Source organism: Elephas maximus, chromosome 1 (assembly GCF_024166365.1).
Source record: "Elephas maximus indicus isolate mEleMax1 chromosome 1, mEleMax1 primary haplotype, whole genome shotgun sequence".
NCBI lineage: Eukaryota > Metazoa > Chordata > Mammalia > Proboscidea > Elephantidae > Elephas > Elephas maximus.
This window is the reverse complement of record NC_064819.1, coordinates 208,062,884-208,085,454: the sequence shown is the minus strand read 5'-3', so window position 1 is coordinate 208,085,454 and position 22,571 is coordinate 208,062,884. Positions and strand designations below refer to the sequence as shown.

General features: G+C 43.6%; 1 protein-coding gene and 1 long non-coding RNA gene across 3 annotated transcripts in view; one reads left to right on the top strand and one right to left on the bottom strand.

The window, feature by feature from the left end:
• The window catches only part of ARFGEF3 (ARFGEF family member 3), a 165,692-nt gene that overhangs the window by 18,457 nt on the left and 124,664 nt on the right, over nt 1-22,571 (bottom strand). For both annotated transcript variants that reach the window (XM_049901986.1, XM_049901992.1), the window contains 12 exons: nt 21,148-21,255; nt 20,589-20,804; nt 20,125-20,235; nt 19,510-19,660; nt 17,007-17,327; nt 14,967-15,100; nt 13,106-13,251; nt 11,360-11,539; nt 9,654-9,798; nt 8,242-8,364; nt 2,850-2,953; nt 146-290 (listed from right to left, as the gene is read on the bottom strand). In XM_049901986.1, the coding sequence (XP_049757943.1) occupies nt 146-290; nt 2,850-2,953; nt 8,242-8,364; nt 9,654-9,798; nt 11,360-11,539; nt 13,106-13,251; nt 14,967-15,100; nt 17,007-17,327; nt 19,510-19,660; nt 20,125-20,235; nt 20,589-20,804; nt 21,148-21,255 (1,884 nt within the window). The remainder of the gene's footprint in view (nt 1-145; nt 291-2,849; nt 2,954-8,241; nt 8,365-9,653; nt 9,799-11,359; nt 11,540-13,105; nt 13,252-14,966; nt 15,101-17,006; nt 17,328-19,509; nt 19,661-20,124; nt 20,236-20,588; nt 20,805-21,147; nt 21,256-22,571) is intronic.
• On the top strand, nt 13,216-21,500 carry LOC126086046 (uncharacterized). The gene is made up of 3 exons (XR_007519403.1): nt 13,216-15,173; nt 18,111-18,222; nt 21,073-21,500. It is a non-coding gene; the product is annotated as an uncharacterized LOC126086046 (long non-coding RNA).

Below are 22,571 nucleotides of genomic sequence, written 5' to 3'. Positions count from 1 at the left end.
GTTTTTGTTGCATCCATGGAAACCTTAGGAAGACTTGTTCTAACAGACTAACAAACAATAACAACATAAAAGAATGATGATTCGTATGATATAAGCTACTTTGAACATAGCAAATAACCTGGGTTAGTCCAATCAATGACCTTACCAGTGTCGTCATCAAAATCGGACAGAACTGACTCAATTCCGTCCTCACTGCTTGCTGACTGCTCCTGAAGTCTTCGAGGCAAGCTAGCAAGCCGCCCGCTCAGAAATATTGGCTTCAAGGGCATTTTGTAGATTTTGGCCAATAACTACATACAAAAATACCAAACCACAGTTACATATATAAAAAAAGAAGCTGTACCCTAAGCTTTAAAGAACAATAAAATTATACATCAGTAATAGAAGGAAGATAGTAAACCAGAGGATCGTCCAATGAAAAAATTAAATTTGGTTGTCTGCGATTTGGATTCATAAGGTTGTTCACAAGAGGCACTTATACCACGAAGCAGATGAAATAACCTTCAGTGGTGAAAAAAAGTAGAGGAAAAACGATTCTTCAGTGTTACAATTACATTTGAGTTTTATGGACTTCTACAAACCTACCAAGGGAACCATGAAACACGTCAAGAATTTTTGCTTATGGGAAAAGTGTTTTATGGGGATCGTTGAGAAGTGAGTCCATAGGCAAATGGGATACACACTCTGACTTCCTTTCCCCTAATTTAACCTCTAAGGAAATGAGGCAAGGGGAGGTGAGAGGCAGGGGGAAAAGGGAGGCATCTAAAGGAATGGGACCTGTGGGAGCAATGAGGGAATCAGAAACAGCTAATAGAGCAGCTAGGTTCTTTATTCCCTTCTCATTGATAGAGCCCATGGATCCCAGTTTGTTCTGGGACAAACTCCCATGGGTCCTCTGAGTTAGGATTGTGCCCACCACACTCGCACTGTTCTGGAAATCAGGGAAACGGAGGTGAGCGAGATGGACAAAATTCCTGTCCTTGTGGATCTTACAGATGATAGTTCTTTCACAAATAAAATTTCTGACATAAATGTTACAAGAAAAACTAGACAGGTGGTACTAGAAAGAGTGACCAGGTGTGTGTGTGGCGGGGGCGGGGGGGGGGCGGATACTGGCAGGGAGTTGGTAGACTCTTTAGCTTTGGCTTCTCTGAAGTGACATTTCAGATGATAATGGGTGCCATACCAAGATCTGGGGAAAGTCTGGGGAAAGGGCACTGCAGGCAGAGAGACTAGCAAAGGCCCTGAGTGGTAATGAGCTTGGTATATCTGAGGGATAGAAAGTGAGTGTGGTTGGAGCACAGTGAGTGAGAGGGAAGGATCTGAGGGTGGACAGGAAGCAGGGGGCTATGTCACGTGAGGCCTTGTGGAGGCAGCTGGAGGAGGAAGTCAGGGCCATGTATTCTTTTAAAGCCAGAGGAGCAACAGTATCACCGAAGGAGAGGCTGAAGTAGATTACGAAAAGAAGAGGCACAACCTCTTCAGGGACACAGCCTGAGAAGATGGGGGGAAAACTATGAGAGAGGGATGTCACTGAAGCCTAGAGGAGAAAGGGCTTCAAGATGGGAGTATTATCTTGCTTGACCAGCATTTGATACAACGTTGTTGTTTGTTGTTAGGCACCATGGAGTTTATTCCAACTCATAGCAACTTTATGTACAACAGAACAAAACACTACTCAGTCCTGCACCATCCTCACAATCATTACGTTGGAGCCCATTGTTACAGCCAGTGTCAATTCATCTTTTCTATGACCCTCTATTTTACCAAGCATGATGTCCTTCTCCAAGGATTGGTACCTCCTGATAACATATTCAAAGTATGTGAGACAAAGTCTTGCCATCCTCGCTTCTAATGAGCTTTCTGGCTGACTTCTTCCAAGACAGATTTGTTCATTTTCTGGCAGTCCATGGCATATTCAATACTCTTCACCAACACCATAATTCAAAGGCATCAGTTCTTCTTCAGTCTTCCTTATTCATTGTTCATATTCGATACAATATGAAGAGAATTATTGGATTTAGCATAATGAAGGTCATTGTTCACTTTGATGATGATGTTGTCAGCTACTATTGAGTTAGCCCCCATGTACAACTTGATAGGACTGTTGTGATTTGATCCATAGGGTTTTCATTGGCTGATTTTTGGAAGCAGATCACCAGGCCTTTCTTCCTAGTCTTAGTTTGGGAGCTCTGCTGAAACCTGTTCAGCATCACAGCAACATGCATGCTTCCACTGTGCTTGAGGTGCATTGGCCCAGAATTGAATCTGCCTGCACGGAAGGACAGAATTCTACCACGGAACCACCACTGCTCTTCATTCACTTGCATTGGCTCTTTTTACTACATCTTGATTTAACACATGGCCTGCTTGCCTTTTTTGGGTGCCTCTTCATTGTCCCCGCCTTCTACTTTTTAGTATCATCTTAGTATAAGTAAGAAGTTTCAGAGAGCTCAGGATCAAATTGTGCATTCTAGTATACTTTGATTACCCTTCCTCTCCTTTGTGGAAAAGGTTAGGAAAAAAAAAAAACCACTGCCATCAAATGGATTCCAACTCGGAGTGACCCTATAGGACAGAGTAGAACTGCCCCATAGGGCTTCCAAGGAGCAGCTGGTAGATTTCAACTGCTGGCCTTTTGGTTAGCAGCCTGAGCTCTTAACCACTGTGCCACTAGGGCCCTGTGGAAGGGGTAGAGATACAAATTTACACCCCACACTCACGCCCCAATCCCAGAGATAGCAGAAAGTGTTTCTCTTGGGCTTTAGCAAAAGACGAACAGTATGTTTTACAAACATCGTCTGAGATGTGTTTCAGGGCCTGGAGTTCAGCAAGGGCACCTCCCCTACCTGAGAACAGCGCCTGAGGTAATCCAGGGCAGGGAGGCACAGGTCAGTGGAGGTGGCTCCTGGTCCCGGGACACAGTCTCCAATCTCCTTACAGTCCACCTCACCTAGGAGGTGTAGGGGAGATAGAGAAAAACAAAATTACACTTTATCTTGCCCCTTGTCACAGAATACCTAATTTATTCACACGGTATTAGCTCATCAAGTATTTATTAAAATAGAGGGGAAAAATAAAGAGAATAAAAATTATCCCAGATTCCACAACCCCAAGAAAAATCACTTTTGTATATAACCTTTCAGTTTTGTTTTTCCCCTACAAGTATATATGTGAAATACCGTTGGGAACATACTGTGCATCTTATTTGGTTGAGATTAAACTGTGTGTAATTGTAATGATATTAGCCAGCCTCCATCTTAGATGATGCCTCAGCATCCATGCTGGCCCCTTCTCACCATGTTGGCTGGTGCACCACATCCTGCTGCAGCTAGTTGCCCCAGATAACCATGCTACCGGAGATACCCAAGTTTTCCACTCCTCAGCATCCCAAGGCTGCCGCCCTTAGATAGTTTCCATATAGCCACTCTCCCGTTTCTCACTCTTTAGTTTTAAAAAGGACCAATGGTCACATACCCTGTGAAAATCCCCTCACACCCCACCCTCAGACCCTAATAAAGGCTATGCCCCAGGTCCACACCCTCAAGCTCACACGCTCTCTCCACCTGTGACCTCCCCAGGTATGCTGTGGCCTATGGGGATGCAGTGTACCCTCAAGACCTGTGGGTAAGGTCAGCAGTTTGAATCTACCAGCCACTCCTTGGAAACCCTATGGGGCAGTTCTACACTGTCCTATAGGGTCACTATGAGTCAGAACCAATTGGACGGCACCTAACAACAACAACATTTCCATTTTTGTGGGTGAAGTGTGACTTTCCATCTGGGATAATATACATAACCTGGGTTGTAGGAGATTACTCCCTGTCCCCCTCTCCCTGTCACAACTGGGCTAAAATCAAACATGCTCTGGACAATACTGTTTGTAACTCCCCTTTTCACTGAAGAATGTTTCATGAGCATTTTTTCCCATACTCTCTATCCCTATGCTGGATAGGGTTCTTTGTGGGCGGGCACACTTCAATTCACTTATCTGACCCGCTGCTGTTGGGCAGGACTCCTGAAGCTCTGACAGCAGAGGCAGGTCCCAGACTCCAGCGCTGTGCTGGACCGAGGCACTAGACCTCTCTATATTTGGAAAAGGGCCGGGTTAGCTGCCAGTGCTCGGCACTAATAGGGATTATAAATGAGGACTGTGGGAAGATTCCAACATTTGGGGTTTGAGAACGGAGGCAGCTTAATGAAATTCAAATGATTTCTATTTTTTGCACATCTCTAGAGATTCAACATGTCTGTAGAGGAGCATCTAGGTTTTCTATAGGTAAACAGTGGTAGAGGATTAGAATTAGGGTTGCTATGAGTCAGAATCGACTTGATGGCAATGGATTCAGGTACGTGCACACTTATAAATTTGAATCCTTATTTTCAGGCCCCAATTCCCTCCCTAAGGTAAAACACTGCAATTTCTAACATGCCACCACACATCAGCACTTGAATGTTTCACAGAAACTCAGTATGTCCAAATGTCCAAAGGAGAACTCATTACCTTGTCTATTCCCAAGAAAGGTGATCCAACCGATTGTGGAAATTATCGAATATCATTAATATCACATGCAAATAAAATTTTGCTGAAGATCATTCAAAGGCAACTACAGCAGTATATCGATAGGAAACTGCCAGAGATTCAAGCTGGATTTAGAAAAGGATGTGGAACAAGGGATATCATTGATGTCCTATGAATCCTGGCTGAAAGCAGAGACTACCAGAAGGATGTTTACCTGTGTTTTATTGACTATGCAAAGGCATTCGACTCTGTGGATCATAACAAATTATGGGTAACATAGCGAAGAATGGGAATTCCAGAGCACTTAATTGTGCTCATGAGGAACCTGTACATAGTAGATCAAGAGGCAGTCATTCAGACAGAACAGGGGATACTATGTGGTTTAAAGTCAGGAAAGGTGTGTACCAGGGTTGTATCCTTTCACCACACCTATTCAATGTGTATGCTGAGCAAATAATCCAAGAATCTGGACTATATGAAGAAGAACAGGGCATTGGGATTGGAGGGAGACTCATTAATTACCTGCGTTATGCAGATGACACAACCTTGCTTGCTGCAAGTGAAGAGGACTTGAAGCACTTACTGATGAAGATCAAAGACCACAGACTTCAGTATGGATTGTACCTCAACATAAGGGAAACAAAAGTCCTCACAACTGGACCAATAAGTAACATCATGATAAATGGAGAAAAGATTGAAGTCGCCAAGGATTTCATTTTACTTGGGTTCACAGTCAATGCCCATGGAAACAGCAGTCAAGAAATCAAGACGCATTGCACTGGGCAAATCTGTTGCAAAAGACCTCTTTAAAGTGTTGAAAAACAAAGATGTCACCTTGAAGACTAAGGTGCACTTGACCGAAGCCATGATATTTTCTATTGCCTCACATGCATGGGAAAGCTGGACGATGAATAAGGAAGACCAAGGAAGAACTGATACCTTTGAATTATGGTTTGGTGAAGAATACTGAATACACCATGGACTGCCTGAAGAACAAAACAAATCTGTCTTGAAACAAGCACAGACAGAATGCTCCTCAGAAGCGAGGATGGCAAAACATTATCTCCCATACTTTGGACACGTTATCAGGAGGGATCGGTCCCTGTAGAAGGACATCACGCTTGGTAAAATATAGGGTCAGTGAAAAAGATGAAGACCCTCAATGAGATAGACTGATACAGTGATTGCCAACAATGGGCTCAAGCATGACAACGATTGTTAAGGATGGCACAGGACCGAGCATAATTTTGTTCTGTTGTACATCAGGTCGCTATGAGTCAGAACTGACTCTATGACACCTAACAACAACCATATCTAAACCTACTTTTCTTTTAATTTCCTAACTCTGAGTGACATCTGTCCTTGCAAGAAACATGAGGGATGGGGAGTCGCTCCTCATATGCCTCTCTCAGGCCCACATCCAAGCTGTGCCAGACCCTATAGATGCTACCTCTACAATATTGCTGGAGTCAATTCCGTCCTCTCTGCTTTTCCAAATCACTGCAGCACTGTTCTCTCTCGCTGCAGCCTCTCGTACCTCCTATAGGGGCACATGCCTGCCCGAGTTTAGTCTCTAATATCACATGTGCTCACCCCCCACCAAAAAAAAATTGCCGTCCAGTTGATTCTGACTCATAGAGACCCTATAGGAAGAGTAGAACTGCCTCCTTGAGTTAGCAAGGCTGTAAATCTTTAAGGAAACAGACTGCCACATCTTTCTCCCACAGAGCACTGGTGGGTTCGAACTGCCAACCTCTTGGTTGGCAGCCAAGTGTTTTAATACACTGTACCACCAGGGCTCCCTCACATTCTTCAATTTAAAAAACTTCCCCTTGGATTCTAGATTCCCTGGTGTGGCATGCCAAGCTCTTCACAGCCTGGCCCCTTACTTTCTTTCAACCCATCACCCATTCTCTCTCCTATGAGGGTATCCTCAATAGACCCTATTTGTAGAAAAGGAAACTGACTGCTCACTCCACAAAGTTGAAATGTCACTTCCTTGCTGAGGCCTCTGTGGTCCCTACTGCCTCAGCTGCCTCTTCATTTCTACTTACATGGTCTTTTTTTTTTTTTTTTTTAACTAAGCTCTATTAAAGTACGTATCTTACTGAGCTGTAATTATTGATTTACATATCTGTTTGCCAAGAAGAGGCTCTGAGCCTCTCATAGGGAGGAAGTGTGCTTTACTCATCTTTGCATCCCCACAGTGCATACAGGCCAATGCCCTCTCATAGCTGACAGTAACTGTTCACTGAACAATAGAATAGAAATAACAGTCATTCTTAAATAAAACACAGGGCTGAATTTTCCACCGAATACAAGCATTCATACTAGGAAGTCCTCTTCTGATGAAGAAACTAAAGTGTTTGGCTTTTATTTAATGTAGAACAGAGTGTTTACAAGGAAGCCCTGGTGATACAATGGTTAAGTGCTTGGCTACTAACAGAAAGGTTGGCCGTTGGCTGTTCAAACCCACTCAGTGGTCCTGTGGGAGAAGGACCTGCTCCCATAAAGATTACAGCCAAGAAAACCCTATGGGGCAATGCTACTACGTCACATAGGGTCGCTCTGAGTCAAAATCAGCTTGATGGCACCTAACAACAACAGTGTGTTTAGAAACTCAAATCTTACTCTGTTCAGAGAAAACCTTCCTCTGGAGCCCTGTATGTAAAGTAGGTAAGCATGGGGCTACTAGGGCTGAGGGAGGATGGGGTCTCAGGGCTCCTCAGCTCAGCCTCTGCTGCCCAGGGCACAGATCACAATGGAACGATGGTGCTGTACTCAAAACAAGGAACATTTACAGCCTCTAGGCTCTATCCTGGAACTTGCATTTTGAGATTTCAGTTCCACCTCTGAAAATAAGTGGGACAGGAGTCAAGTCATCCAACGTCCTTGTGTCCAGTTTTCTTTTGCAAAGGAATTGCCAGTTATTTAGCACGAATGTAAAAGAATATTATTAACCTTAATTTTTAGTATGGCTTTCACATATGCTTTAAATAAACTTTATTTCATTAAAAAAAAGTAGTATTAACCGTATGTTTTCCTTATTTAAAAGGTCCACAAGCTCCAGGTCTAAGAGCACTCCATGGTGACACTCAGAACTGTAAGGTAATTTCCTTCTAAACTTCTGGTTTAACTGCTACAACAGGCCATGTAGATAGCAACACGGTTTTGTTAAAGTGTTCCTAAATTAAGCATAAAATTAGGTAGGTAGTCCCTAAAATATACGCGCTCTCAAGGGAGAGGGGCCTCTGTTGTTAGTTGCTGTTGAGTCAATTCCGACTCACAGTGTCCCCAGGTGTGCAGAGTAGAACAGCTCCATAGAATTTTCAAGGCTGTGATCTTTCGGAAGCAGACTGCTAGGACTGTCTTCTGAGGTGTCCAACTTAAATGCTAAAGGCAATTTCTGAATATGATAATATTGAATATTGAACATGCTAGGATTTAAAAAGAAGCTAGAATAAAATAGCATACGGACTTGAAAACATGCTACACTACCAGGCTATGCCACGAACACAATGAAAAATATCAACCCTGGACAAAATCCAAGCCACTTGCACAGTAAGCTTCCTGCTTCTGAGTACACACCACAAGCCGTTTGCACCATCTGCTCATATCCCAGGATGCGTGCTTGCTCCAGGTAGCCAGTGAGCCTGTCATCAGGGCATCCTGGAAAGAGTTCCCAGCTGTTACAAGGTGTGAAAGGAAACCCTATTTACCTAGTCCTTTGACAAACTTCATAAGGCACATGATGTAACTCGTGGCTGCATTAGCAAAGACCTGGATGTTGTCGGTGTTGAGAAAAGCTTCAAACACATCAAAAACTGGAGCTTGGCCTTTTCCTGAGGAAAGAGGAGTGCAGGATTTTAGGAGAGTTAAGTTTTATCCTTTGGGTATCTTCTATGGGGCCTTGGAAAAGATCTTCTGTAAAAATGCCAGGCCTTTTGACTGGATGGCTGGCTTGGCTCCCGTGCCGTACTTCTCAGTTTAGCCTGAAGGGGAGCTGCGGAAAGGTGACCAAGCCAGGGCTCAGTTGAGAAAGGCAGGCAAAGCTGGCTGCATGCAGGGCTGAGATGTGTACATCTATTCAGATATAAGAAGCTCTGGAGAGCAGTTAAATGTGTGGGCCTCTGGAATGTTCCTGCACAGAAAATCTTAGAATACCTACAGGGAAGGGAAGGTTTAGACAAATCTCTGGTGGCATATTCTAACTCATTCATATCTGTGCAGGCCTGAGACTGCTGCCCTCAGAAAGGCTCACTTGCAAGGTTGCTGCAGCCAACAGCTAACTGGTAAGGAGGGTTTCACTGAACCTAAACTGTTTGTATAAACAATGTGGTGTATGCTGAACACCTGCTTTCCTGTTGGGAGTATGGAATTTGGGCACATGTCAGGTAGAGAATGCATACATGACATTATTGCCTACAATAAAAACCCAGAGCACTGAGACTCTAACAGACATCCTTGGGCAGGAACATGTGGCTGCACTGTCGTTGCTGGCGGAAGGGCATGTTCTGTGTGACCCCCTCATGGGAGGACAAGAGCATAAGGAAGCCAGTACATGGATTCCTCCAGACTCTGCCAGTGTCTTCCCTTTATGACTGAACTGTGTCCCTACTATATCACTGTAATAAATCTTAGCCATTGAGTATAACTACATGCTGAGTCTTGTGAGTTCTGGCAAATCTCTGAACCTACAGATGGTCTCAGGGACCCCCACACAACATCCCTTCTTCCTAGACATGCTTTATGGATGCTCATTCATTTCTAGCCAGACCCAACCCCCCCTACTTCTGATTCCCCTTTGTTATGATACTCTTTTGGGTCTTACTAGCATGAGAATAACATTTTTCTTTTTGGCATTAGGAATGAACTTAGCACAGGTGTCTCTCAGCCTTTTGTTTAAACTCTCAGTGAGAGCAGGACCTGACAGTGCTCAGGGAGGGCTCTCAGCCTCCTGGCAGAACTGAGAATTCATGTCCCTGCTACAAAAGATTATTTCCTGCTGATAAAACATAGCTCAATGTCGGTCTTTCCTACCGTTTAATTTCCTTTTACTTTCTTTTGGTAGCATGACACTTGGCTTAAAGAACTAACGGGTCTATAGTAAGAATCATCCAAACGTTCTTACCCATGGAGTAGTCACCAACCAGGTACTCTTTCACCTCAGACTTGTTCCCACTATGCACCGTTTCCAGGGCGCTGAACAAGGGCCTCCACCCCGACTGGATCTGCGTGGAACACACTTCAACCAGCTCACCAATGGATGTGACCACCTGGAGAGGCAAAGATGGTGGCACTTAAAATCCTTTCCTTAAAAGCAGCAGGAGAATTTCTGGAAAGGATGACATACTTCTCTGTCCCCCATTTCTGGGTTAATTTTAGAAAAGCAAATAACCAGAACCCAAACAATCTCACCCTAAAATCATCAAGGTGCACAGTTATATCGCATTTCTCTAATGTTCCTGAACAACTTTTCACATGCTTATAGGCGATTCATAAGTCTTTTGTCTGTTTTTTAAATTCAATTTTTTCTTTTCATTACTGAGTCGCTAGATTCTTTATGTATTATAGAATCGTCCTTCACGAGATATATGATTTGCAAATCATTTTTTCCCAGCATTGGGCTTGTCTATTAATGGTGATTTGAAGAGCAAAAGTTTTTAATTTTGATGAAGTCTAATTCATCAACTTTATGGATTATTTCTAAGAAACCTTTGCCCAACCCGCAGTCTTAAAAATTCTCTTATGCTTTCTTCTAGAAAATTTATAAATTAAAATTTTACAGTTTTAGCTCTTACATCTCTGACCAATTTTGGGATATTTTTTGTGCATGATATGAGGTAAGTTCATTTTGATTACATATGGATATTCAATTGTTTAAGCACCATTTGCTGAAAACACTGCCTATTCCCATAAAATTGTAATGGCATCTTGGTAAAAACTCAATTACTGTATTTTTTGCAAATAATACATGTATACATATAACATGCATAGTGCACCTAGGGAAAAAATGCACGAAGAGGTTTTGCAGTTGTCAAAAACAAAAAAAAAGTATGATGCACATTACACTGTACTCAGTTCCACTGATCTGTATGTCTGTCCTTACACCAGTACTACACTGTCTTGTTTACTGTACCTTCATGGTAAGTTCTGAAAGTAGGTGGTAGTGTTCTCCAAATTTGTTCTTTTTCAAATTTGTTTCTGCTTTTCTAAATCCTTTGCAGTTTCATATAAATTTGAGAACTGCCTTGTCAATTTCTTCAAAAAAGCCTGCTGATTTTGATAGGGGTTGCACTGAGTCTATACACATCAGCTTGGAGGAAACTATTATTTGAAAAACATTGAGTCCTTCAATCCATGAACATGGTATATTTCATAATCTATTTGGATCATCTCTAATTTCTCTCAGCAATGTTTTGTAATTTTTGGTGTACAGGTTTTGAATTCGTAAAATTTTTTAACTATTTTATTATTTTTGATGCTCTTGTGAATGGAATTTTTCTTTTAATTTCATTTTTGGATAATTCTTTTCTAGTGTATAGGAGTTCAATTGATTTTAGTATGTTGATCCTGTATTCAGGGACCTAGCTAAACTCACGTATTAATTCTACCAATTTTTTGTTGTTGTTGTTAAATTCCTTAGGATTTTCGACATACAAGATCATGTGGTCTGTGAATTAAGAAGGTTTTACATAGCCTCTCTTTGTCACACATTCCATATAGAATTATTGCAAGGAGTAAGCATGCAAAGCCTGCAGAACAGTGCCTACCACTACATTCAAAATAAGTTTGCTATGATGATGATGATGATGATGATTACTGTGACACACTCACCTGGTCTTGGACATCCTCGTCACACAACTCTAGCTGCATAATACGCTCAAAAGGTCGGAAGAGTGCTTCATTAAAGTGAAAATGAGGTGGCTCATTCCAGTCAGTAAGAACCTCTGTCAGTATATCATGGATGAAGGAAACAGCCTTCTGAGAAACATGTCTTTCCTTGTGGCAAGCAGCCTGCAAAATTCACAGCAGAAGGGAAAACCATCAGGACTTTGGCCAAGTAAGATTTTGGTTTCTGAAGGATTTCCTAACCCACCTGAACATCATTATAGGGAGGTAGAAGCAGTGATTGTGTTAAAGTAGAAATATTCCAGTAGACAAGTATAGATGCGCTGCATGCTAAATTGCATTTTTAAAAATTTAACCAACTGATCCAACACAACTCCAATTTCACTTTAATGATTCTGGAAAAATAAGAGTTTCTAGTAATTTCATTCCCCCCACCCCCACCCCATAATAATGTGACGATTTTCTTGGATGGTATAGAACATGCTTACTATAGAGATGTCAGAACCTAGTCTGAGAACTGCTCATGGTCTTATTTCTTAGCCTTGCCCCAAACAAACGAAGACCAGGTAAGTCATTTGTCCCTCAGTGAGGTACGTCCTTGCAACAGTAGTCCCAGCTGGTTCACACCTCTTTATATCCATGCCCTTTAGTTGTCCTTTCCCATACCGACCCTGGGCTTGGATGTATGACTTGCTTTGGGCAATAACAAACATTACATAACAAAGACTGGAAAAGTACCTGTGACTGGGGTTTGTCCTCCTGCAGTTCTTTGAAAGCCTAAGAATGCCATGTGAACAAGCCTGGGCTAGCCGGCTGGAGGATGGGAGGCCATGTAGAGAGAGAACCACTTGCTCAGCCAACAGCCATCTCTGTCAAGGCCATTATGAACCAGCCAGCCTTAGTCTTTGCACTAGCAAGGCCTACTGAGATCAGCCAAGCGTGGCCCAGACCAGAACTGTCACAGAGCCCAGCTAAAATTTCTGACCACAGAATCACAGCTAAATAAATGGCTGCTGTTTTAAGCCATTAAGTTTTTGGGGTGGTTTGTCTTATCTCTACCAGATAAGTGATAAAGGGCTATGTGAGAATAGTTATCACTATAAAACAATTTGATGACTGGCTATTTCTAAATTGATGAGGTAACAATTTTTCCTCACCAACTTAGTAGTAGCCAGTCATCACTGATTGAGATACTTAGATGTAGAGTTTCAATAGATGAATCATACAAGTGGATTTTCTTTGGACTGTGAAAGCATGCAACTGTTTTAATTCTGTTGAGAAAATGAGGATGTATGGTTTCCCTACTGAGGGTATATTTAGCTTTTAGAATTGAGAGACTGGCAGGAACAAAAGGCATTGCTATATTCATGTATAAAAATGAAGACATTCGGAATCATCTGCTTATCTTTCAGCTCCAAACTCAGGTTGATACCAGATCAAAAAGAATGAAAACCTGTCTGTGTAAGGTACCTGAGTTGTATAATTGTAAATAGGTCAGATCAAGACCCTGTCCTTCCAGGTGACTCTTTAGATGCCATACGGGAGAACCAGAGAACGATGATGTTTGGGACCAGATGACGGGAGCATTGCCCTTGCTTTATGGCCACCGTGCTCTGTCTATACAATGACTGGACACCTCTGTGATGCCTCTGCTGGGAGAGTTCCCTAAGCCAGTTGCTCTTTCTGGTGGTTCTGGCAGTTCTGGCTACTGCTCACTTTCAAAGTGCTCACCTCCACCAAGTGTGGGGCCACAAGGCTCCAGCAGCGCATCACATGGAGCAGGGGCCGTGATTTGCCCCGCACGATCCTCAGCATGGCATCCCCCAGGCGGAACAGGTGGAGGGCACTTTTTCGGTCCTGGGTGGATTTGACTTCTCCTACAGGAAGGCAAGACGATAAACATCATAAAACCCAAACTCAGAAGTAACTGAACCTATTCAAGCAGAGAGCGAATGAAAATCTGGGGAAATAATTCCCCTCCCACCTGTCAGAACTGAACTGGACTGGTGAGCATATTGGTACATAGAAGCCCATTGAGCTGCACAGGGTAGTTTGCTGCACGTATGCACGCATGCGCACACATACACACATGAGCCTCTATGCTGAGATCTAACAGCTACAACAGTGATACAGGGATGACTGGGTATCCCTCAGAGTACAGAGCTACTGTAACTCAACATCTACTCATCCATTTGATCTCTTGTTACTGCTTTGCCATGGTCACTTTGGTCTTCCCCCCTTCCTCCTTGCTCATCATGTCCTATTGCTGCTCCTACAAAATGCTGGTCTTTACTGTACTCTTCCAACCAGAACATTCCTTTTTCATTAGTCTTGCCATGCCAAATAAACTTTGAAGAAACAATCACTGGCATATACTGAATACTTACAGTGGATCAGATATTGTGTGGTACCTTACCTCATTAATCACTTAAATGTTTGAACATCCTCAAGAAGTAAATATAATTATTGCCATTTTACAGATCAGAAAATTGAATGTCAGAAAGGCAAGATGTCTTGCCCAAGATGATGCAGCTGGAACATGGTGAAGCCAGCACTGTAACTCAGATCTGACTGATTCCAAAGCCAGCGCTTCCTCCTCCTATGCTTGCTGTCTCTTCCTGACCCTGCTCATTGTCTTCTGGAAGCTCAAAACCTGCTGTTTTTTTCCAGTGCAAAAGACTTTGAGGGCTTCCTCTGAGCTCAGAGATACTCTGGAAGTCAATGAGTCTGGGAGGTTGGCTTGATATAGCTAAGGTTTCATTATCTATTAAAAACTAGTAGGGAAAGAACCGTGGTTCTCAGGTTAGATAGCAATAAAGACCAAAAGGGTAAATAAATTGCACTTAGAACTTCCGATTCCTAAAATGGAAGGGACCTCAAGAGGTGGTAGGGTCCAACCTGCCACCAAGGTATTTCCACAGCACGTGGCTATGTGGCTTCTCTCTGCATTCATCCAGGACTAGATTCTCAGTTTCAAGGAGGGCCTGTGCTGCTGTTCCATGTGTGAGCAACCTGCCTTCATTTGCAGCCATAGGGCAATTTAGTTCCTCTACTCCCTCTTCCATGAGGTTGCTATTTGAGACCAGCTTTCCTCTCTGCCCCATCGTTACTGGGATACGCCCTGAAAGCAGTTTTTCCAAGAGAAGGATCAAATCTCTGTTGCTCCATCCTTCCATTTCCTCTCTCACCAATCCCTTTTAGAATCAACAGCTGCTCTGCAAGTGGGCTGGACTGAGGTGAGCAGGATGGTTCATGATATGCAGAAAGGTTCCAACCCTCATGAGAAGCACCCCTAAGTAGCAGCCATATAATTTCTGTATCACAAGCATAATACTTAACAGAACCACCTAGCCCAGCTCCAGTGGCAATACCCTGCAGCAGTGATGGCAGCAATACTTCCATTCACAAGTAATAATACCACCCCACAGAACACATGGTGCCTCAAAATCAGATGACAAATCTGCCCTGGAACTTAGCCAGAGTGACCACATGCAAAGGTAAGTGGAATCCATTCTTCAGGTTAGTGTTGGTACCTGAGACCTGTGCTGACTCCTGCTTCCCTCACTCACAATTTCTCTAGGGAAAGAATTACCTGGCATTGCCAGAGAGTAATCGACCGTATCCGTCACAGAATGGAAAAGCTGGGACTGTGAAGCTTTCTTCAGCTGGTAAAGAAAACCTCCCAGAGCCACTAGGTTCAACTTATCTGTAGCCTCTTCAAAGAGCCTGGATGCAAACAAAGAAAGAAAGATCTGTTACTTGGAAAGAATTCAGCAGTTTTTATGGCAGAATGATTATGGTAATTTTGTTAGATGTGATTAAAATGCTGTGTAAACACTATAAACAAATGCATGGTTCTATTATACCTACTATTACTATGTACAAGTCTGCTCTAACCAGTAGATTTTAATCCCAAGGGCACCAGCCATATATTAAAAAAATCCCTATACCCCCCATAGCCTAGCTCAGGCCATAGTAAAAAAAAAAAAAAAGGCCATAGTACGCACTCATAAAACGTTTGGCAACAAGTTGAAATATGACATTCTATTCCTCCCAGAAAACATGTAACTGGGAAGAAAATCCTCAGAATTAGCTTCAATTTCTAAGATTTTATATATATATATATACACACACGCAGTCAATCAAAGGGATTTTATTTTGACTACAGTTGATGATTATAATGATGAGCTTGGTTATGAAGAGGGTACAAAAGCAGAGTATAGTAAGGCTTGATCTAGGACGCCCCCTGAAGATGGTCTTAGCCCTCATACATGCCCTGGATGTCATGGGACCTCAAATGTCTGCTGGATGAATGGATATTCTGTAATAAAATAGACCTTGAAGGTCCTTTTTGCTTTTCACTCAGTGGGCTGGGCAAAGACATTCCCAGTAGAAGGGAGTGGGAAGGATGAGTGGAGCACCAGTAGCAAGACTTGAGGACAATCTGAGGGTCACCGGAATTATGAACAGAGATCAAGTATTGGGTTTAGTGTGGCCACAATGGGGAAGGAGGTGAGCCAGCCTCCTACTGCTCCTGGGTCACCCTCTGCCTGCGCTTCAAAACTATGGTGATGCCAGAAGGGCCAGCAGACACGCTGGCCATGCAAATGTCTCTAAAAGAAAGAGAATGACAAGTATTTTTGATGGGATCATATGAGGTGGGTACATTTTAAGATGGGAATTAGTAGATTAAACATTCACAGATAATTGGAACAAACACATTTTTTTCTTGCTATTTTGTAATTCCAATTTCAATACCATTTGGCTTCTGGGTTCCATTAACCATTTCTTCTTCCTCTCCCTAGTAAGAAAATAGTGATGTATATTATACCCCATCTGTATATCATTTTCCAGATTCCAAACACTTTCACAGAACTCTTACTAGATAAACAGGAAAAAGTGATTATTGTATTGAGCTAGTGGATGAAGAAGCTAGTCTCAGTTTACATCTTCTACGTGACCTTGTAGTTGGTAAGGGTCAAGGCCAGGACCAGAGCTCAGGACTGTTGAGCCCCAGCCCAGTGAGTGCTCCTCTGCCTCTCCACCCCGCCCCCTTCCTGCCTGACCTCCTTGTATAGACTCCACATGTGACTGGTGACCAAAGCACTTTCAACATCAAAAAGTGTCACCAAACAGTTGGGGTTATTGCTGATTTCTCCTTTCAACCTAAATGTGATTGTTGGGCATCAATAAATATCACACTCCTGGGTGTGGAATGTTTAAATAGTAATAACCATAAAAATAGTGGAATTTTATCATTTGCCACACTCTAAGTGCCTTAAGTATAATAATTAATTGAACCTCACAACCACCCTGTGAAAGAGCTACTTTTTCGACACTTTCCCCAATGAAGAAACGAAGGACCGGAAAGGTGACGTTGCCCGAGATCACAGAGGACGTGGCAGAGCTTTCACCAGGTGGTCTGGCTCCCAAGCCTACAGTCTTAGCCACTAGAAAACATTTCATTCTAAGTGTGAAGTATGGTGGTAGACCTAAATGTGCTTGAAAAGGATCACAGTGATCCCTGGAATGGTTTCGAGACCAGATGAGATGGGGAGCCCTGGATGGGGGTGTTGCCAACAGGTGATGGGTGCTCCTTGGTGAGTATGTGTAGTGGGGGTATCCCACATACCTGTCAGCCTGGGTGGAGAGGGTGAGCACCGCCTTGGCAGCACTGCTCCCGCTCATGACGCTGCCACCACGGAAGTCAGAGGCCCGGCCTCGACTGCCTTCCCTGATGAGGTCTTGGATAGAGAGAGGCTGGATGACAGGGGTTGAGCTCAGGGAGTGCCCCTGTTCCAGGCTCTGCTCCTGGGGTGAGTCCTCACACTCGGGGTCCCCAAGGAGTCCAGAACCCCCAGATGCCTTCTGGGGCTGACTGATGGTCAGAGGGGGCTGCGAGGTGCCATCACTGAAGTGGTTGTGCTCCAACGTACCCACATACTCACACACCCTAGAGAGATCACAGACAAGCAACTGTTAAGTGTTGCCACCAGGCTGGTCAGCTCATAAACCCCACAGTCAGATACAAAGGAAATTCAGCCAGCTACGATCCTCCCCAGTTCTTCTCCAGTCCTCTCAACATAGCTACCATCTCTCTCTCATTCTGTCACTGTCTCTTCAATAAGCACATTATTTTATTATTCTTTGAGTTGGACCAGATAGCCTGGAAGTGGGGTAAGGATTCCATGGATTCTCTCACCCCATGCTGGAAGGAAGGCAGGCAATGATGCCCTGTTCATCCTGCCTTGTCTTGTGCAGCTCCCTGGCTTGGCTTGGCTTTGGCTGTTTGAGCTAGTTTCCCAAGGGACCTCTTTCCCTCCATGTAGCTTAGCCCAGTTAGGACTTGGAAGCATTGCCTTACTTTGGATCCTGGAATAAATGTGTGTATGGCTGCTGGTCCTCTAGCCACAGTGGGCCTTTCTCAGGGGTCTGACCAGCCACATCAGGCATGGCCCTGGTAGCTCCATACGACCAATGTTAGCTGGGGAGGGTGGCAGTCACTCCACCATGGCAAACAGAGATAAGCCACAGCTTGTGGTACAACTGCCAATGTTCAAACTGTCCCAAGTAGAACTTGGGACTAAAATGGTTTATAAGAGGCCACTCATCTCAGAATAAGTCCAGTTACTAGTAAAGATCATTGATAATCCATCCTGATGTTCTATAATCAGGAAAATTTTCAATTATGTACAAACTGCTCGGTATAATTTAAGCCTTTTTGCTTTTTTTCTAGTGAGAGCCATGGACAGCAGCAGATCACAGACCTCCACATTAAACCCATTCCGCTCCAGGCTAATGCATCCCGGTTCTTTTAAAAACACCTCTCAAGATCAGTTTTTCAACCTGTAAGTAATCTGCATGCTTCTCTCTTTGAAACTTGACAAATTACTCATAGCTATATTTACTTTGAAGGAGCCCAAGTAGTGCGATGGTTAAGTGCTCAGCTGCTAACCAAAGGCTGGCAGTTTAAACCCACCCAGCAGCTCTGTGGGAGAAAGACCTAGCAATCTGCTTCTGTAAAGGTTAAAAAAAAAAAAAAGAAACCAAACCCGCTGCCGTCGAGTAGGTGCAGACTCGTAGCAACCCTTTAGGACAGAGTAGAACTGCTCTGTAGGGTTTCCAAGGAGCAACTGGTAGATTCAAACTGCTGACCTTTTGGTTAGTAGCCAAACTCTTTAACCACTTTGCCATCAGGGCCGTGGGGCAGTTCTACTCTGTAACATGGGGTTGCTATGAGTCACAACTGACTTGCTGGCACCTAACAACAATAACAACATATTTACTTTGAGGACATCCAACTGAATCCCGATTTGGCCAGTGCCCCAGACAAGTTCTGGGCACCTGCGACTGCCCCACGACTGCCCCGAATGAACTGAGCTTGGTGTGAGGCATCCAGCTTGTGTCCCCATCCCTTGCCGATGCGCCTGCATCTTAGTGGCAGTGCTCTTCCCATCTTACTGTGTCCATCCTAGTGGCAGTGCTTGGGAAGACAGTTTTTGTCTTAGTTGTAGGGTCCTGGAGCTATGGCTTTGTTTTCACCTTACAGACAATGAATTATGTAACTGACTGGGATTTCCTTTTGATTTTGGTTCTACAAAGCTTAGCCAAATTGTAGGCCTGTCTTTGGCATGATGCACCACTTTAGGTTTTTCCTTTGCCTAGCTAAATGAAACATAGGCATCTTGTACTTTATGTACCCACGTTAGCTATCTAAAATCCTCTGTTAAACAAAGAGGACATTAATAAACAAAGTAATGTTACAGCGCGGACGCATGACTGGCTTTTAGAGCCCACAGTATTCACTCAATTTATCCAGTCTTGTACTATCCACTCTTCAAGAAATTCGGTTTTCTTCCTTGGTATAGGACATCTGCCTCTCATAGAAAAGGTCGACAGATAAATCACAATTTCCCACATCCAGTTCTGTCACTCTGTTCTCCAAAACATACTTTCATTTGAGTCCTTTTCCCCTTTCTCTCATTTTAATCTCTCATTTGGAGTCTAGTCAAACTCTGTGAATGATAATAATCAACTATTAAATTGTTGGCTGGCTCTTGAGTCCACCCTCTCCTCCACCCCCAGGCTCCCCAAGCAGGGTCAGTGCCAACTGGGGGTAGGGAACCCCCCTGCACCTGAACACGTGTGGCCAGCAGTCCGGGTTGTGGCTCCCCATTTCCAGGCCTACGCTGAGGATGGCATCCATGCACAAGACGTGTGCTGTGTGCAGCCACACCCCCTGCACCTTCCCCATCTGCTCCAGTTTCTGCTCCACTTTTAGTTTCACTGTGCCAGAAAGACATTTATTAGCATGACAGTCCTGGTGAGGGAGAGAGAAAGGATGAAAATCAAAGGATGTGTTGTCATGCAAGGGCAAAGAAGAAATAGTAACTGCACTGGCAGCAAGTGCCCACACAGCAGATCCTGTGGCCCATGATGCAAACCACCAGGCCACAGGCCCCATAAGCACTGGGGACCCCTGCTCTGTGGCTTCAGAAGCTGGTGGATCCTGAGCTGGTGGGTGCTATTATTGCTCACAGGCCCATCCAGGGGCTCTGGGACAGGCACAGCTGTGTGGATGGGCTTCATGCACCAACTCCAGCTAAAGCCATCTATGCCCTCTGTAACCAGAGGTATACATATATCACACACAGAATGAGAACCCGTGTCTGCCTGCGGGTGTGGGCATGTACAGGTGTGTACGCACTGCACACAAGGCACCAGGTGGACTCTGGCCCTTCAGCTGTTACCTTGTGTGATGGCATCGCTGGGTTCCTGGACTTCCCGCTCCTCTTTCTCTTCCTGGACACAGGAGGCAGCTGCCATCTGAGCAAGGGCTGAGGCGCAGTTAGCGGCAACTCCTATAGAGGAAAGTTACTTCTTATCTGGGTTCATTCTCCAGCCATTCACTCAGCAGGACCCCTTCCAAAAGACTTACTTCCCATTAAGGCCATTTACATTGTGTTCAAGGAACCCTGGTGGTGCAAACAGTTAAGTGCTCAGCTGCTAAGTGAAAGGTTGGGGGTTCGAACCCACCCAGCCACTCTGCAAGAGAAAGACCTGACAATCAGCTTCTGTAAAGATTACAGCCAAGAAAATCCTATGGGACAGCTCTGCTCTGCCACATGAGGTCACCAGGAGTTGAAACCGACTTGACAGCACAGAACATAACAACACTGTGCTCTGTAGGAACACTCCCTCACACCACCTGTACCTAGAGCACAGCTCAGCCTCGCAGCTTTCCGCAGCCCATCGAGGCTCATGCAGATGGTGTCTCGTTCTTTTTGGTTCTGCTCTTTGATGCCTTCAGCTCCCAGAATGAAGGCCAGTCCTTTGGAGCTCCCTGCCATCCGACCAGTCAGGGGGGTTGACAAAGTATCAATCAAATTCTTCCAGCAGCCAATCAGAATATAGCGAGCAAATGCCACACCTAGGAGATGAAGGGGGGTGGGTCACTTTCCGGAAACAAAATCACCTGGCAGTGAATGGCATGTGGTTCTTTGACCATCAAATTAGCGATACTGAGCTGTAGTCAGCTCTATTACGGGAAGTAGCATTAAATGGATTTTATTGGATTGTGTTTCACTTTGTGCTTATAAATAATGAACATCACATCATCAGCTGGATGATGCTAAGTTAACTTCCATCAGTTACTTTTTCTACCAAGACAAAATCTTAATTCATTTGTTTCACTACAGAAAGCTGTTACATAATAATTGCTGGTAGCACATGCAATGTATGTATATTCATAAACCCAAGACCCAAGTCATTACCTGCCACTGTGGAGTCATCAATCCTCCTGCTCTGGGTGAAAGGAGACTCTGTAGAAGCCGAGGCCATCAACTGACCCCCGATTGCACTGCTCTCTAACCCATCAATATCTGTCAAGGAAAAAGAGCAAGGTCTTCCCTGAGGAAAACACTTCATTCGGAAACAAGCAAGCAAGTGGCCACCACAATAGCCATGTTTATTATACAAATATTTATTGTATCTGTTATGCAACAAGTATGTAACGACCTTTTATCAGGATTTTATATATTTTTTATTCATTCAGTCCATTTTTCCTTCATAGTCAGGGCATTCTTTTGTTATTCTGTTGTATATTTATTTGAAAAAATGAATTCATCTATCTCTGTCATTAGAAAGTCTATTGATATAGAATATTTTCATCTTTGAATACCCCTCTTATTCAAAAGCATGGCACTATTCCCAAGTGGTATACATTTTAAAACTTATTTCTTATAATTCTATACTTGACATATACGCATTAAAGACAAACAAAATGTTCATGTACGGGCTACCCTAACATGGATTCTCTTGCAGAGCTTCTTCGTAAGAATGATTAAAACAACAAGCCTCGTTGGTGAGATAATCCTATACTCTGATTCCAAAATATAATAATACCTTGATAATAACACTTTACACTTCTCAAAGTGTTCTCACATAGATTTTTTTCATTTGATTTTTCCAACAACTCATTGTAATTAGGCAGGGTAGGTATTATTTTTCCTATTTCACAGAGAAGGAAACAAGTATTAAAACAAATTAGGTAAATTGCTCAAGGCCATGAGGCTGGTAAAGGAAGGAATCAGGATTACCACTCATGTCTTCTGACTCCTAGTCCAGGTCTCTCTCCATAACACTCATTGTCAGCTTGATACGGGATCCTAATTCATCTTGTTTAAAGTTGTGCTAAAACAAACTCTCCTATAAGGAATTAGTTCAAAGAACCACTCCTTAACATTCTGGCAAGAAGAGATTGGCCTGGGGTTGAGGAGACCAGGCTAAAGCCTGGCTCGGAAAATAAAGTAGCCATGTAAAGCTGGGTCAGACATTCCATTCCCTAAGCCTCTAATTCCCTGGCATAAAGGAAGTAACCATTGGAGAAGTGGCCATGGCGTTGAAGTACATGTACAACTAACGCAACACATTCAAGCATATTAGGGAGGAGGGGAAGGGAAGGGAGCATAGATTTCTGCCTGACTTTAGAACTTCACCCTCACGCCAGAATGATGACACAGCTCTACATGGTATTTGAAAATTATTTCAGCATATCTTTGATTCTTACAGAAATTCCAAGAAAAGAAGCTAGAGGCCTCTGAGCAACACAGGAGACTCAAATGTGGCTGCCAAAGTGGGAAAAAGCCAAATACTCAGAATTTAATTCGAGTCAAATGGTCTAAAGACATTCATGAGA